The sequence below is a fragment of the Bos javanicus genome, chromosome 6 (assembly GCF_032452875.1).
Source record: "Bos javanicus breed banteng chromosome 6, ARS-OSU_banteng_1.0, whole genome shotgun sequence".
Taxonomy (NCBI): Eukaryota; Metazoa; Chordata; class Mammalia; order Artiodactyla; family Bovidae; genus Bos; species Bos javanicus.
In genome coordinates, this window is record NC_083873.1 from 15,964,683 (window position 1) to 15,982,483 (window position 17,801).

A 17,801-nucleotide genomic window follows, 5' to 3' on the forward strand; every position below is an offset into this window, starting at 1 on the left:
ACTCTGGTTTAATAAACACAGCTCTAAATTACTTAAAGAAATAAAACACTTTATTTACAAAATTCAAATATGCTCCAATTAAAAGCTGTCCCTTTATTAAACACCCACAAAGTTCCAAACATTGTACAAAATGTTAAAACACTTATTCATACTCTTCTGAGGCAAAGCTGCCTGTTCTGCCACACTCATTTTTGCATAACGTTGACATTTTAGCTCCACTGTCCTAAAAGACCAGTTCTTCAAAATGTGCTCAAGAAACAAGTTTCTGATCCACTGAAGCAGATTATGAGGTTAATGCAGAAGTCAACTGGTGAAGTTTCTGTCAACTGTTACACTTAATGTCCTCTTCCTGATTAAGAGAAAATGAAAATATTAAAAATATAGAAAAGTGAACTTTAAACAACACTATTAGCCAGAATTCAAGTTTAAAATCAGCATTAGTTCTGGTAAAGTTCAACAAACATACGTTACCAAATTTAACTATCATTTATATTACCACCTTTTTGCTTTTCAAATTAATAATACAGCAAAGTAAAGCAGAAGCAGGTGAAAAAATTCAAAGGTAAACGTGATATAAAATGAAACTGTATATTCAGCTAAAAAAAGGAATACCATGGTGCTCTACATACTTGCTGGCAAAAATAAAAGTTAGTAGACAATACCATTTCTAGAAATTCAGTTACTTCAAGTTTTTTTTTTCCCACTCACCTCTGAAACCACCACCCCCTCTTCCTCCTCTGAAACCTCCACCTCCTCTTCCACCTCTAAAACCACCTAAAAATAAAGGAAATATTAATTAAATAACTGTAACCTATCATATTTTGATAAGCCTATAAACATCAATATATTTCTTACAATTATAAAGAACAGTATTAGGTTGTTACAAAAGTTACTGCAGTCTCAGACCCTGAATTTTAAATTATAACTAGGCTCAAGCACTTCCTTATTAATCAAAATAGGAACCATTACAACCAACACACTTTTGCCAACGAGAAATAAGTTTGTTTATTCCTGTAACATAAAAACCCATGCTATGGGATTCAATGAACTCTTGGAGAGCATTTTCTGTATTCTGCTGGTTGTGGAAGCTTCTTCCCTGCAAAAAATTGTCAAGATGCTTGAAGAAGTTGTAGTCATTTGCCAAGAGGTCAGATGAATAAGGCTAGAGGTCTGGTGAATTCAGCAAATGAGGCAAAACTTCACAGCCCAATTTGTTCAAGTTTTGAAGTGCTGGCTGTTCGACATTAGGTCAAGTGTTGTCACGGAAAAGAATAGGGCCCATTCTACTGATCCGGCTGCAAGCATTGCAAGTTTTCGGCGCATCTCATCAATTTGCTGAGGATACTTCTCAGATGTAATGGTTTCACCAGGATTCAGAAAGCTGAAGTGCATCAGACGACTGGCAGCAGACGACCAAATGGTGACCATTACCCTTTTTTTGGTGCAAGTCTGGCTTAGGGAAGTATTTTAGAGCCTCTTCTCAATCCAACCACTGAGCTGGTCATCACTGGCATCATATAAAATCCACTTTTTGTTGCACGTCACAATTATATCAAGAAATGCCTCGTTGTTGTTACACAGAATAAAAGAGGATGACACACTGAAATGATTTTTTTTTTTGCAGTCAGCTCATGAGGCACCCTCTCGTCAAGCTTTTTCACCTTTCCAATTTGCTTCAAATGTCAAACCACCATAGAATGGTCAATAAGTTCTTAGGCAACTTCTCGTGTAGTTTTAAGAGGATCGGCTTTAACGTGGCTCTCAATGGCTCGGAGTCACTTTCCAGTGGCCAGCCTCTGCACTCATCAAGGCTCTCGTTTCCTTTGCAAAACTTCTTGAACCACCACCGCACTGTACATTTGTTAGTTTCTGGGCCAAATGAGTTCTTGATATTGCAAGTTATCTCCATGCTTTATGACCCATTTTTGAACTCAAATAAGAAAACTGCTAGATTTTGCTTTTTGTCTAACATCATTTGCATAGTCTAAAATACATACAAAATAAACAGCAAGTAATATGTCATTGTTGTTGTTGTTCAATCACTACACCGTGTCTGACTGTTTCTGACCCCATGAACTGCATGCAGCATGCCAGGCTTCCCTGTCCTTCACTATCATGTTGAGTTTGCTCAAACATGTCCATTGAGTCAGTCATGCCATCCAACCATTTCATCCTCTGTGGTCCCTTCTCCTGCCTTGAATCGTTCCCAGCACCAGGGTCTTTTCCAATGAGTCGGCTCTTAAAATCAGGGGGCCAAAATATTGGACCTTCGACTTCAGCACCAGTCCTTCCAATGAATATTCTGGACTGATTTCCTTTAGAATTGACTGATCTGATCTCTTTGCAGTTCAAGGGACTCTCAAGAGCCCTTTCCAGCACCGCAATTTGAAAGCACCAGTTCTTTGACACTCAGCTTTCTTTATTGTCCAATTCTCACATTCACTCATGACTACTGGAAAAACCAGAGCTTTGACTAGACGGACTTTTGTCAGCAAAGTAACGTCTCTGCTTTTTAAAACGCGGTCTAGGTTTGTCACAGCTTTCCTTCCAAGGAGCAAGCGTCTTTTAATTTCGTGGCTGCAGTCACCATCTGCAGTGATTTTGGAGCCCAAGAAAATGAAATCTGACACTGTTTCCACATTTTCCCCATGTATTTGTCATGAAGTGATAGGACCAGATGCCATGATCTTTGTATTTTTATTGCTAATGTCATTAGCAAAAAATATAAAGAAATGTGCATTAAAATGAGGTATAATATAATCATATTTAAGAATGTATTCTAATATCAAAGGGCAAAGTTCAACAATGCAAAATTACAATTATTTCTGCACCAACCTAACATATATTCACTTATTTTATCTCACAGAATTTTTTAAAAGATAAAAATGGAGAAACAGTAGTAGTTTCTCAATCCAGCGGAAAGCTAAAATCCTTGGTTACAACTTTTTAAACAAGTTTTGTTTTACTACATTAGAAAAGCTTGTTACTTTAAAGTTCAATTTAGCCCTATTGTTAAATGTATCTGTACCTCAACTTTTGCTTATGGTATATACTTTTTAAACTGCACTAAGGCTTCTTAATTCTAAGAACAAAAAGTAGTAGACATGGGTGGTTTGGTTCTGGGAGTACTACCATGCCTGCTAAGTTCCTTCAGTCGTGTCCAACTCTTTGTGACCTGATGGACTGTAGCCCACCAGGCCCCTCTGTCTATCAGATTCTCCAGGCAAGAATACTGGAATGGGTTGGCATGCCCTCCTCCAAGGAATCTTCCCAACCCAGGGATCGAACCCATGTCCCTTAAGTCTCCTATATTGGCACGTGGATTCTTTCCCACTAGCACCACCTGGGAAGTACCATGGACACAACATTTAAGGTTAACTGAGCTGGAAACAGACACTGATGTCCATATGCTGAAGAGCTTTGAAATTTTAAAATTTTACATAATTTTTTTCTATTATTCAATACATTTGGCTTCCTACTGCAGTCCCTACTTTTACTTATTTTGGGGGATAGCTTTGTAAAAGAATGATGAAACATAAAAAGAGAAATTATACAGAAACAAACGTATATGTCCAAAATACAATATAAAAAGATTAAGATTTTAAGAAAATAGAGTTGTGAATTTTTTAAACTATTATATATAAGACTGAATATAAAATGGGAATGAGGGGATCTCCATTCAAATTCTTAAAGGTATACTTCCAAAGAAATAAATATAAACATATCTCTTAAGAGATTATCTCCAAGTTATCTGGATCCAAAAAGGCACATTTACAGAGTGAAACATTCGTTAAATTGAGAGGCAAAAGTGAAAACAGAATTCTCTTTTCTGATACAGTAACCCACTTGGCAGCTCCTCTTCCTTACCACTTTGGCTCTGCCCATCATCCTGTCACCCACCTAGCACATCATTCCCAGATGCCGCATCCCAGCTTGTCCCCAACCTTGCTTATCACCTGGCTGCCTACACAGTAAATGTACCAAAGCTGTGGGGAAATACATAATATCAACACACTGAAATCAAAGCAATGAATTTATTGGTAATAGTCTTTGACATTACATCAGAAGATACTGGTTTTATTTCTGAGCCGCCACTTGTTTGATTAGGACAAATTAACATTTCTAAGCTTCCATTTCCTCATCCATAAAAATAAAGATATCACCCACCTTCATGAAGTTTTGTTAAATACTAATTAAAAAATTAAAATTCAATTAAGATAATCCTATACGTTATAGAAACTAAGCATTTATTACTATGGTAATCTGCCAAGATTTGAAAAGAGCCTTACTAAAAGAAATAAACATCCATAAGAAAAGTTGGCTTATATTCAAAATTAAATTGTACTCTTTAAATAGGCAGTGACTTTGAAATCTCATTAGAAATTTTCCTCCATGGGGAACTTACCACCTCTACCACCTCTGCCACCTCTGCCTCTTCCTCCTCCTTGACCTCCCCTGCCACCACCTCTTGGAGGTCCCTTTTCACCAGGAGGTCGAGGTAGAAACCTCTGCAACGGCAGCAGCTTATATGGGTCTATATAAAACTGGAAGTATAACAGAAACAATTAGTGTGATGAGCCGGGGGGTAATATAATCATTAAGAACCGACACACTAGACTCAAAACTGCCTGGGTCAAATCCCAACCCTCTAACTTCACTAGTGATACACTGAGGAAGTCTCAAGTACCTTTAAGTAAAACTGTCCTAAGGTAGGTCATTCATTTAAAAACCAAGGATCTAGGTGTCAGCTTGACTCACCTTCTGTAGTTTTTTAAAGGAAGATGCTTTCATGTTCTCTGATAATTTAACTGAAAAATACTATTAATTTTATTAAGGAATAAGCAATTATAATGAAAAGTAATCTTCTGAATTCACATGTAATTTTTAAAATAACAAGGTTAGAATATACAGAAATATTCACGAAAAGTAAGAAATGAGTTTCCAAACAGAAGTGAAGTTTTTGTTTTAAAACTTCCAGTTCCACCATACTATTGCAGTAGCATCATCATAGTGAAAGCAAAGCAAGTGGCACTGATCCAAGTGACAATCATTTCTAAAACCTTCCAAAAAGGAAGGCACACTTAAGAAGCCTATCTTTTCAATTTATCTGGAAATACATTCCCCTGTCCTGGTTCTCCTTTATGGTCCAATCTTAGCAATACTGCATCCATTTCAATGAAGCACCAAGTTCAGTTTAATCAATACTTAACTCCAGAAAAAACAAATCATGACCTTTCAACAGGATTGCTACATCTTCAATTAAAAAGGATACAAAATCTCTAAGCTGTCCAAATATTTCATCCACTTTTCCAATTTGTTCTTTGTTTTCTAAATAAACTGGAGCATTGAAATAAGGTACTTTATTTTCATCTGTGGTACATTTACACACTATGTCATCTTCACAAGGGTGCAGGAACTCTCCTAACACTGAAATAGGACATGAAATTGTTAAAATATAAAACAGTTTCAAATGATATTGACCAATCTCTTCTAGAAGCTTTCCTCTTGGCTGCCTGGGATTTCACCATATCTGTCTTAAGGCAAAAAAGCCTTCCTGGCTTAGTACCAACTCCACCAAATACTATGTGACCTGGAGTAAGGGTCTATCTAACCTTCTCTATTCTTCAGTGTCTTCATCTTTAATGTAGGGCTAACAACAAAACCCTCGCCTAACACCTAGTACTGTGAGGATTAAGAACAACAATAAGTGTCAAGTGCTTAGAAAGTGCCTGGCACATTGAGACCACTCAAACTGTAAGTTATTTTATTATAGTTACTATTATTATTTGATTAAATACTATGCTTCATTCTATTGTCTCTTCTTCCTTCTACCCATCCATAACTCTAAGACAGTCTATTGTTCTCCTGCCTGTTTTCCCTCCTTCCCCTTTTAAAACTTCCCACTATCACCTTTCCACTGACTCTTCGATCCTTATCAAGAAAGTCTGGAATTTCATATAACTACTTTTATATCTAACTTACATTCACCCCAAACTAAAATACTCACCATATTCCTATAAAACCAAATCTCAATTCCCATCACCCAGGTTCAAAATCAAGAATCTTTTATTTCTAATATTAGTCAAGTTCTAAGTTTGTTTCCACTGAAATCTCTCTCCCATCTAACCCTTCCTTTTTTCTTCACTTTCGCAATGCTCTCAATGTGTCATGCATGGACTGTTACGGGGACAGGACCTTTGACTCTAGCCACTGACCTCTACACCATTTTGCATACTGATCCAACTTTCTCTTCATATATTAGACTCTATTTATCCTGTCTCCTCTTTGTCTACTGTCAAATTTTGTCTCACTTTCTACAACTTCCACCCTATCTCTTTGATAATTACCCCAAAACTGCTCTAATTAGGTCTTTATTATTTTTTTTACTCCCCCGTGCAGTTTCCCTTCTCAGCAAGTTGTGGTGTTTTTTTTTTGTTTGTTTGTTTTTTTTAACTCACTTCATTTACTTAAGAGCGGCAATTAAGAGTCAGGAAACTTGGCTTTGTATCCCAAATATATCCTTACTGATCACTCATCACTATGACCCTAGCAAAGAAACTTAACTCTGAATCAATTTTCTTATCTGTAAAATGGAAACAGTACGGGTAAGGACATAAAATACCTATTTATATCTCCCTTTTAGCCAAAACTCTAGTTCTGTTTCCATAATGTATTTTAGGTGTCCTTCAGCTTTCTTACTTTCTACAGCACGATGTGAAGTCAGTTTACCGCCTCTCCGTAGGCTTGACTCCACAACTAAGAACCAACCCCCTGAGAAAGACAGCTGCTGCATCTACCTTTCAGCACCAGACTCCTAGTCAAACTTACTAATAACACGGACCTACAACCTCCGCCCCCGACTCCATTCCACCCTCCGCGCCCAAGTAGGTCAAGCTCTGAAGCCTACATACAAACTACTTGTTCTGGAGGTCCTTGGTCTTGGCCTTTGTTAAAGCCTCCACGGCCTCCCCCTCGGCCGAATCCTCCTCTGCCGCCGCCGCCTCTGAAATTACCGCCGCCTCCACCTCGGAAGTGGTTGTTGCTGCTGCCGCCGCGACCGAAGCCGCCACCTCGATTAAATCCTCCGCGACCTCCACCTCGAAAAGACATGTTCGCTCCTACCTGGTGAGAAAAACAGTGCGTGCCGTTCATTCACTGGGGCCTCTGGGCCTCAATCAGAAACCGTAAACGCGGATAACAATGATAACAGCAACTCTGCCACCTCAACCACGGCTAGAGGGCCAGAGATTCGCCCGAAAGGTGAGTGTGACCTGCCGACAGCCCTGTGAGCGCCGACCGACCACTCATCACGAGCCCCGTCGCCCCGGGTGAATACCTCCTCCCCCAGCAGGCAGGAAGGGCCTCAGCCACATTCCCTCCCTCCCTCCGCTGGGTTCCACGTCCAAGATTCTCAGACCGCTTAGCCTCCTCCCGCTACCTACCGGCGCCACGTGCACCTCAGGCCCGGGTGCTCACACCCACCCGCCCGGTACTTCCGCCTCACACGAGCCTCTTCGGCCACCGTACCGGGACAAAACTGAAGTGGGGAGGGATTCACCTAGAAACTCGAATAACGGGTTTAGGAAAAAAACCAGGCACCTGCGAAAGCAGGTACGCTGTCGCCTGTCCGAGAGAGCCTTCAATGCTGGAAGAGTATCAGTAATATCCCAACATCAACCGTTACTTTACGACAATCAGCTTTACTTGCCTACGGCGAGCAGAGGAAGTGACACACAATATCGGCGTCCTTGGAAGCATGACGTTGCAGGAAGTTCCGCTCTGCGGCGTTGCCCTTGGCGATGACTGGCGTCAGGGTCCGCCCCTCTCCCCGCGGCCCAGCAAGTTCCGGTTGCGAGCTGAGTGGAGGTCCGTGCCGTATTGTTAGACTGCGAGGCGGTCCTCTTGCTCGACAGTTGCTTGCGGCTCCCCCAGTTGTCTACTAAGGAGATTTGAGCCGCGCTTTGCCGGAAGGTGGATCTGTCCGCATCCGAACCCAATGAAAGGGCTTGTCTGAGTTCTTTCAAGTCGTTTGTTTCTGCCGGATCCTTTGAAGTACGCACGATTGTGGGCAGTACTGTGCCCATCGTTTTATCCTATGGTCACTACCCTTATGGCAGAAAGTGAAGAGGAACTAAAAAGCCTCTTGATGAGAATGAAAGAGAAGTGAAACAGTTGGCTTAAACCTCAACATTCAGAAAACGAAGATCATGGTACCTGGTCCCATCACTTCATGGGAAATAGATGGAGAAACAGTGGAAACAGTGTCAGACTTTATTTTGGGGGGCTCCAGAATCACTGCAGATGGTGACTGCAGCCATGAAATTAAAAGACGCTTACTCCTTGGAAGGAAAGTTATGACCAACCTAGATAGCATATTGAAAAGCAGAGACATTACTTTGCCAACAAAAGCCCGTCTAGTCAAGGCTATGGTTTTTCCAGTGGTCATGTATCGATGCGAGAGTTGAACTGTGAAGAAAGCTGAGCGCTGAAGAATTGATGCTTTGAACTGTGGTGTTGGAGAAGACTCTTGAGAGTCCCTTGGACTGCAAGGAGATCCAACCAGTCCATTCTAAAGGAGATCAGTTCTGGGTGTTCTTTGGAAGAATGATGCTAAAGCTGAAACTCCAGTACTTTGGCCACCTCATGCAAAGAGTTGACTCATTGGAAAAGACTCTGATGCTGGGAGGGATTGGGGGCAGGAGGAGAAGGGGACGTCAGAGGATGAGATGGCTGGATGGCATCACCGACTCGATGGACGTGAGTTTGAGTGAACTCCGGGAGTTGGTGATGGACAGGGAGGCCTGGCGTGCTGCGATTCATGGGGTCGCAAAGAGTCAGACACGACTGAGCAACTGAACTGAACTGAACTTCGTGTCCGACTCTGCAACTCCATGGACTGTGCAGTCTTGGTGTCTGTTTTCTCCAACTCAATGTGTTGAAACCATTGAACTCCTTTGGAACCTTCAAGATTACATGATACCCCTTTATTTTACATATAAGAAACTGACAGAAGGGAAGAAACTTCCCCAACTAACTAGAGGGACAAAGTGAAACCATGGATTCTCATACCCCATCAATCCTTTGCTGTATCACCACCTCCTTCCTCTTTTCAAGTTTTTCATCTTTCCAATTCCCTATTTGTCTTCATGGTAGCATCATACTCTTGGTTTCTGAATCTTTGGACTCCAACATCTCAGCACTCTCCTATCATCATCCCCACCCTACCTCGGTGGCAGTCTCTTTATTCAAAGCTATCTATTTCTATTCATTCCATCTAAAGTAGATTCGTACTGTCGATACAGGCCTCCTGTTGCCGCTACCACACTCTCCTCTGTTATTCCTATCCTAAATCACCCAATATAATCTACAACAACTCAAAAGTTGAGAAATAATTGCAGTGAACTACAACATCCTCACATTCTGAGCATCTTTGTTGTCTTGAAATAAATGCCTCCACCCTTTTCTTCCCTCCATCTGTAATGCATGTGATGACATACTGAACTTAATAGAGTTTCCTCATACCATAGCCATCTTCAGGACCCTAAATAGTTTCCCATTTCTTTTAGTAACAAGTCTAAAGTAAAATTTCTCCATTGACTAGGCCTTCTGTATAATTAATTTTGTTTCCCTCCAGTGCTCTACACCATTTTTATGCCCCATCAGACCAGCATCATTGCCTTGCTTCTCTTTCTCTGCCACTGGCAATCACCTCCTTCTTGGAAGAGCTCCATTTCCCATCCATTTGATCAGCCTTTTTCTATCCTTTTACCCTTGAAAGAACCATTGAATTAATTTTTATGTCTCAGAAAACCCTGCATAAAAATTTTATATACCCAGGTGACACAGTGATGAAGAATCTGCCTACCAATGCAGGAGATGCAAGAGGTGTGGGTTCAACCCCTGGGTTGGGAAGATCCCCTAGAGAAGGAAATGGCAACCCACTCCAGTATTCTTGTCTGGTCTGGGAAATCCCACGGACAGAGAAGCCTGGCAGGCCATGCACAAAGTTGGACACAACTGAGCAACTGAGCACACAGCACAAGTCTCCATCCCAGTACATTAACATGATCAGCAGACATAAAAATCCAATAATAATGATCAATGCTCTTTTTTTCCAACTATAGTAAAATATGCATAATATAACTGTACCACATTAATCATTTTGAAGTGCATAGTTAAATGGTTCACATTGTGCACCTCAGTGCTGTTTAAAGAATGGTGTTTTTCTATGAATCTGTTTATTTTTGTCCAGGACTAAAACTTATTGGCCTACTCTGTGTCATTTCCTCCTCCTCACAAAGGATCTCAATTTTTTTTTAATTTTTATCAAATTAGAGTTACTGTATAATATTATATGTTATCATTGTACAATCAGTTCAGTTCAGTCGCTCAGTCATGTCTGACTCTTTGCGACCCCATGAATCGCAGCACACCAGGCCTCCCTGTCCATCACCAACTCCCAGAGCCCACCCAAACTCATGTCCATTGAGTCGGTGATGCCATCCAACCATCTCATCCTCCCTCGTCCCCTTCTCCTCCTGCCTTCAGTCTTTCCCAGCATCAGGGTCTTTTCAAATGAGTCAGTTCTGCACATCAGGTGGCCAAAGTATTGGAGTTTCAGCTTCAACATCAGTCCCTCCAATGAACACCAGGACTGATCTCCTTTAGGATGGACTGGTTGGATCTCCTTGCAGTCCAAGGGACTCTCAAGAGTCTTCTCCAACTCTGTAGTTCAAAAGCGTCAATTCTTCAGCTTTCTTTATAGTCCAACTCTCACATCCATACCTGACTACTGGAAAAACCATAGCCTTGACTAGACGGACCTTTGTTGGCAAAGTAATGTCTCTACTTTTTAATACGCTGTCTAGGTTGGTCATAACTTTCCTTCCAAGGAGTAAGTGTCTTTTAATTTCATGGCTGCAGTCACCATCAGCAGTGATTTTGGAGCTACATCAGTTTGCAGTTAATCTCTTCCTCTCTATTGTATGTCTTCGAGTAAATCCTCATTGTGTCCTCTTGATGGATTCCCTCTTCATTTTTCAGTGCTATAATGGAATTATTTTTATTTTCACTGAGATGTTGGGAGGTAAGAGATATAAACTATAGAAAATGTCAGTCATTGTGAGCTATTTGTTGCATTTTCTTTTTGTTAACTGCTGACAAATAGGAAATTCATTTTCTTACCTTGACTTCATATCCAGTCACTTTAACAAACTTTGACTTTAGGTCTAATAGTTTTCAATTAATTTTGTCTAAGTAGACAATCATCTCAACTACAAATTACAGCAATTTTGTTTCTTCCACTCCAACATTTATAAATTTTTCATATTTGTTGCCTCTAATTATAACAACAGTATTGAAATATAGCATCCTTGATTTTATTCCAGACTCTGAGTTTGGCTCCAGTGTTTCACTAGTATATGTGGTTGGTTTCTACATTTTATCAGGTTAATGATATTTGTTCTTTCCTAGATTACTCACTTTTTAAAAATTAAAAATTGGTGTTAAACTCATATCATATACCTTTTCCATATCTTGTGGTATAATAATACAGATTCTCTTATCTAATCTATTATTTTAATTAATTAAATATTTTAGTATAGTGAATTACACTCAGAAGAAATATCAACAACCTCAGATAGGCAGATAATACCATCCTAATGGCAGAAAGCAAAGAGAAACTAAAGAGCCTCTTGATGAAGGTGAAAAAACTGGCTTAAAACTCAACATTCAAAAAATGAAGATCATGGTATTTGATCCCATGACTTCATGGCAAATAGATGGGGAAGAAATGGAAACAGTGGCAGATTTTATTTCCTTGCTCTCCAAAATCACTGTAGACGGTGACCGCAGCCATGAAATTAAAAAACGCATGCTCCTTGGAAGAAAAGCTATGACAAACCTAGACAGCATATTAAAAAGACAGAGACATCATTTTGCCAACAAAGGCCCATATAGTGAAACCTATGGTTTTTCCAGTAGTCATGTATGGATATGAGAGTTGGACCATAAAGAAGGCTGAGCCCCAAGAATTGATTCTTTTGAACTGTGGTACTGGAGAAGACTCTTGAGAGTCCCGTGAACTGCAAGGAAATCAAACCAGTCAATCCTAAAGGAAATCAGTCCTAAATATTCATTGGAAGGACTGATGCTGAAGCTGAGGCTCCAATAATTTGGCCACCTGAATCAAAAAGCCAACTCATTGGAAAAGACCTTGGGGCTGGGAAAGGTTGAAGGCAGGAGGAAAAGGGGGGCAACAGAGGATTAAATGGTTGGATGGCATCACTGACTCAATGGACATGAGTTTGAGCAAACTCCGGGAGATATTGAAGGATATGAAATCCTGGCATGCTGCAGTTCGTGGGGTTGCAAAGAATCTGACCTGACACAGTAACTGAACAACAACACTAATAGATATCCTAATGTTGAACACCCCCATATTTTCTGAAATGGTCCACACTTGGTCATGATATGTTATTCTTTTGCTATATTGTGGTTTATGGTATATGGTTTGGTAACATTTTATTTAGGATCATTGCATGTATATTAATAATTAAGATTAGTTTATAGATTTCTTTCAAAGGCTTATCTTACCCAGTTTTGGATAAGTATGTCAGAGTATTGCTAGTAAGTCAGAGAGCTTTTTATCTTTTTTTATGTTCTGAAAAAGTTTAAATAACAGGAGAATGATTTTTCTTAAAAAAGTTGGTAAAACTTAGTGCCTTTGGGAGTTTAAAATCTTTAATATTTCCATTTCATCTTAGCTATTAATTTATTTGAATTTTCTATCTCATCCCAAGTCGATTCTGATAATTGTATTTTCCTTGACATTTTTTTTTCCCGGATCTTCAGGTTATTTGATAAATTGCACATGACTTTATCACTTAAATTTCTAAGTGACAAGCCACCAAGCCTCACTGGCTAACTTTAGTAAAAGAAAATTCAGTAGAAAATAACAGGATGTTCGCAAGTACTGACAGGTGGCTAAGAAACTAGGCTTAAGAACTAAAGATACTTAATAAGGCCTAAAGGAATCCAAGGAAGCTTATCTGTAGCTGAAACAGTCTGACCAGTATGGTCTCCTTTTGCTGCAATAAATAATTTACAACTGTTTCTTTTGTTCTCTTATCACTTAACTCAAGACCCAAACACCAGAGAGACAGAGACTCTTTGATCAGTCCCTGGGCTATAAAAAGGAATGGAAGGAGGCTGGATATGGATTTCTCAACTTCCATTTGGAAAGCAGGTGCCTGGAATTACTCTCCTACCAAAAACAACTCATAATAGAAGAAAGATAATTCCACACAGAAAATTGGGACCCTATTATGAAGGACAATGGATGTTGGCAGCCCCCTAGAAATGACCACTTCAATAGCTAAATTTTCCTCTAAAATTGTTTTACTCTCTCTTTTTAAAAATTTTTTCTCTTAATGACTCATGTTACTTATCAAGTCTACTAGTTTTTTAGTTTCTGGTTTATTTACTATTGCTTATGTCTTTATTAGTTCCTTTGTACCACTTTGATTCTCTTTCGTTATTTTTTAAATAGTATCCTGAGTTATATGCTTAGTTCACTTTTCAGTGCTTTTTTGTTATAAAATGTTTAATATAATTTGGATATATAAATGTCTTTTTGTTTTCTTCTATTCTTTCTAAGCTTAGAAATTCCACTCCTGCTAGGGTTTCATATTTGTTTCAATCAAATTTCTTTTAGAGATAAGAGATATCCCATATCCCATTTTCTAATAAGTCTTGTCTTCCAACTTCTGCCATAAGAAAGTCTGAAGAGATCTGGGTATCATTGAGATTTCTTATAGAACATTAAATTGTTTTATTACACTGATGGCTTTACCTTAATCAGAGCAGATAAGCAAGAGTTGGCCAGCATGCTGAATGCCTTGATAAGACATACATGCTCCAGAGAGCAGGTGACAAGTGGCACACGAGTAAAATTATGAGAAAACAGAGCTCAGATTGCTTCCAAGACATCTAAAGTAAAAGACAAATTATTTTGTCTTGTATTTCATTTCACAAAGAAGGAAGCATAAAATTTAGTCAGTCTTTTTGGAGATATTCCTTTTGGGAATATTTGATTTGGGGGCAAATATTTCACACTGAAGAATGCTTTGGTTCCCAGAGCAGGAGAGAGTTCTGCGGTGGTTATCCAGAAGACCCTGTGGTTTTGGAGGTATCACAGGTGGGAAAAAACAGCGCAGAGTGTTTGAGGAAGACCCAGTGGAAGAACAGCACCCTCAAGTTCTGCAGCAAGGCCATGGCATGTGCAGCAGAGAGTTATTCTTTTTGAGAAACAACCTACACCCTACTGGACACTGGTAAATGTGGAATGACTGAGAGGTCGCTGTGTGAGAAATGCGCACTACGAGCGGGGTCCTAACAGACCCATGAAGTACAAGGTTGAACAGGCCGAGCAAAAACATAAGATGAACCTGTCACATCTGGAACAAAGAGCACAGAGGAGCAAAGGGCACAAGCAAAGAACTTGAGCAGGTGGCCCAGATTTCTCTCTTTTCCCCCAAATCCAAACTGTTGCACCCGTGTCCCTCAGCCCACACCTGTGGCTCTATGGGAACCCTGGTATGAGCAGCTGAAGGAGGAGAGAAACCTTTGAGTTTGCTTCACAGATGGGTTGGCTCTGTATGTAGGTACAACCTGAAAGTGGCAGCTGAATGACAGCCATGCTTGGTAATTGTCTGAAACACAGTGGTGGAAGAAAGTCCTCCCAGTGGGCAGAGCTTCAGCTTGTACACATGGCTGTCCACTTTGCGTGGGAAAAAAGAGGCCTAAGGTTAGACTGGATATGGAATCACAGGCAGTAGTAATTGCCTGATGGTCTTTTTCCCTATAATGAAAGATATTCAAAGATTAAGAACAAGAAGGTCTAAGTAGAAAACTTGTGGACGTATCTATAGGAGTGGGAATGAAGTATAAAAATCTTTGTAATGCATGTTAACACCACCAGAGAACATCCACTAAAGAAAAGTAATCAATCATCAACAAAATGACTCAGCTAATTGATATCCACCCGTCTCAGTCATCAAGCACCTCAGTACTAGCACAGCAGGCACAAGGATAAAATGGTTATGGTGACAGAGATGGCCAGTAACATCACAGGCCCTGAAGGTTTCTTTGGCTACTGCCACCAACAAATGTCCAATCTGACAGCAACAGAGACCAATGCTGAGCCCCCAAGATGGCACAGCTCATCAAGGATACCAGCTAGCCACTCGGTGGTAAATTGATCATTCAGTTGTTTCACTCTTAAAAAGGCCAGAGGTACATCCTCACAGGAATAGACAGAAATAAACAGACATAAAGTCAGGTACCTTTCCTACCTGCAGGGCCACAGGGTCATGAGTCAAAGGATTACAGAGTATTTAATCCTCCAACAAGGGATCCCGTGTAACATCCTACTAGATAGGGTAACCCACTTTCTAACAAAGAAGATGTGAGCTTGGAGCTCTGGCCAAGCAATTCACTGGTCATACCATATAACTGCACCACTGTGAAGCTGACTGCCTTACGGAGCATTGGCGTAGCCTGCTGAAGGCCGAAACTGAGGTGCCACTTAAGACAATACTCTGAGGACTGGGTGCTGTCCTCCAAGAAGCAGTATATGCTTTGAATCGAAGGACCGTCATGCCGCACTGTGTCTGCAACAGAGAGAAAACACAGGTCTGCGACCCAAGAAGCAGAAGCAGAAATGGCCACACTTGCCATCACTTCTGATGACCAACTGGAAGCCATGTGCTTCCTGTCCCCACACTTTGCACTCTGAGGTCTGTTTCTCAAAGAAAACACACCGTTGCCCTGGGGCACAACAAGAATCCCAGTGAACTATATGCTCTGCCTTCTGCCTGGCGCACATTGAGCTACCTGGGGAGAGGAGGGGTCACCATCTTGATAGGAGTAACCTATCACTTCAGAGGAAGTCTGCTGTTACACAGCCAGGGTAGGGAGAAATGTGTGGGGAACCGTATGAGCTACTCAGGTATCTCTTGTGACAGTAGAGGGATAGGAACAGCAGCCATGGTTTGAGAAGGGAATGGTTTTCAGGGGCTCAGGCCACTCCAGGAAGAGGTTGAGGGTCATGCCACCAGGTAAGCCACTGAGGCCAGCAGAGGGGGAGACTCAGGGTGAAGGGAATCTAGAATGGACGGGAAGGAGGCAGAGGATGAGGATTAACTGCAGCCCCAAGATCAACCGCAAGGCCAGGGGCTACAGTTCCTTCCCCCACCCCAACCCCCTGCAACTTCCCTCTCCTAAATTATCTCTCAGGAAGAGGCCCACTGCAATTTTGAAGGAGCCACACTTAAAACATACATAGAAAGTAGACCTCAAAGGTGCAAATGGTAGACTCTGAAAGACCAGGAGATGAGTTTCCCAGATCCCCCTTTCAAGGAAGGTCTGGCTGTCTGGCTGTGAAGAGTGTGGTCAGCGGACACTTCTGTCTGACAGCAACTGAAGACCCACTCACCCAAGGGCGTGCATTTCCTGGACAACTGTCACCAGGTCACGTCACTGAGAAAGGCAGGCAGGACCCAGCCATTTCTGCATGACCCAGGGCCCCTGTGACTGGCCGCTATCACTCCAGAGCCTCCCCCTGCCAAGCTGGCCAAGACTTTGTTGAACCCACATTGCAGTTTGCTTTCTCTTTCTGTTCATTCCTGCTTCTCCTCCTTTCCTTTCCCAGGAGCTGATTCCTGACAAGTATCTCCCACCCCAAACTCTGTCTCACATCTGCTTCAAGAGAATCGAACTGTGACAGCATTTCTGCTGAGAGAAAAAGAACTTATCACAGGACAACCCATGATTGATAAAGGAAGCATTTTGGTGAGGATTTTTAGTGTTCAGCATAGCATTCAATACGATGGACGTTTTACTCCTTACCATTTCCTAGTCTTCGTCCTTAAAGAAAAATATGATTCTGTGTTTACCAAAGCATAAGAAATTTCTTTCAGTGGTGTCTGCCTACTGTAGCAAACAGAACAAGGCATTGTTCAGTATTGAGGTGGGGCATCAGTTTTCTCTGCGGGAAAACAGTCCCTCAGCTATTTGCTGAGGTCTTTTTGGTTTCATTTACGGTAAAACTCTGGATTTTTGCCAAATTCTCCACAAGTTCAAAAGTACAAAGCTCTTTAGGAAGGCTGCTCTTTTTAAATATTTTTTCAGAGGTTAAAAATTAAATTTCAAAGAATACCTGGGGTGCAGAGGAGTCCACAGTAGAGACACAGACCCTGATTGTCTCCAACATGAAGCTTGGTCATGTCATTCTCTTACTTTTGTGCTTCTACTTAAGTTTTTGTGAGGTAAGCAATTCAATATTTATACAAACTTTTAAGTAGATAGTTCAAATATTGTAAAAATACAGAAAAAAATCTCAAGGATATTATTTTGACTTAAAGATTACATAGTTCACTTGCCAACGATGACAGTATTTAGTCAGTAACCAAGATTTTATGTTATATCTTGATGAAAAAGCTTGAAGAAATTGCTTTTTTCATATGCTAATATCTGTGCATAGAGATTGGACTGAATGAAAATTTTACTGATAGATCTATGATTTATAGTAATTATTAAATCAGTAAACATTTATTAAGCCCTATCTATGTGCAAGGTATAGAGATGGGCAAGACTGATCCTTCCTTCAACAGCCTTTTGTACAGTTGTAGAAAGATGATACAAATATACCAATGAGGAAATAAGAAGCATAATTTGAAAAATATTTGAAAACATGAGAAGGAACTGTTATAAGACATATATATTTAATTGCCAAAAAATGG

The 17,801-nt window shown here is 40.5% G+C and overlaps 2 protein-coding genes across 6 annotated transcripts in view; one reads left to right on the forward strand and one right to left on the reverse strand.

The window, feature by feature from the left end:
* Positions 1-28: 28 nt before the first annotated feature.
* On the reverse strand, positions 29-7,802 carry GAR1 (GAR1 ribonucleoprotein). 5 transcript variants are annotated; one of them, XM_061419407.1, is made up of 7 exons: positions 7,709-7,802; positions 6,912-7,122; positions 5,273-5,427; positions 4,759-4,818; positions 4,406-4,544; positions 709-774; positions 29-349 (listed from the first exon to the last, which is right to left on the reverse strand). In XM_061419407.1, the coding sequence occupies exons 2-7, from the start codon at positions 7,108-7,110 to the stop codon at positions 336-338; spliced, it is 633 nt and encodes a 210-aa protein (XP_061275391.1). In that variant the 5' UTR covers positions 7,111-7,122; positions 7,709-7,802; the 3' UTR covers positions 29-335. The 5 variants fall into 5 exon arrangements, with proteins under 5 accessions (XP_061275391.1, XP_061275388.1, XP_061275387.1 ...); XM_061419404.1 differs by having other exon boundaries at positions 7,600-7,763; XM_061419403.1 differs by having other exon boundaries at positions 6,912-7,118; positions 7,439-7,759.
* Positions 7,803-17,123: 9,321 nt separating this feature from the next.
* The window catches only part of CFI (complement factor I), a 49,880-nt gene continuing 49,202 nt past the window's right edge, over positions 17,124-17,801 (forward strand). Inside the window, exon 1 of the mRNA XM_061419401.1 lies at positions 17,124-17,327. Coding sequence (XP_061275385.1) covers positions 17,271-17,327 — 57 coding nt within the window. The 5' untranslated portion in view covers positions 17,124-17,270. The remainder of the gene's footprint in view (positions 17,328-17,801) is intronic.

Coding starts and splice junctions, on each gene's coding strand:
- GAR1 (XM_061419407.1), bottom strand. CDS start 7,110: ATGTCTTTTCGAGGTGGAGGTCGCGGAGGATTTAATCGAGGTGGCGGC. Junction 4,819..5,272: donor TTGGACAGCTTAGAGATTTT/GTATCCTTTTTA, acceptor TAAAATTAATAG/TATTTTTCAGTTAAATTATC. Junction 775..4,405: donor TGGCAGAGGTGGTAGAGGTG/GTAAGTTCCCCA, acceptor CTTTATTTTTAG/GTGGTTTTAGAGGTGGAAGA.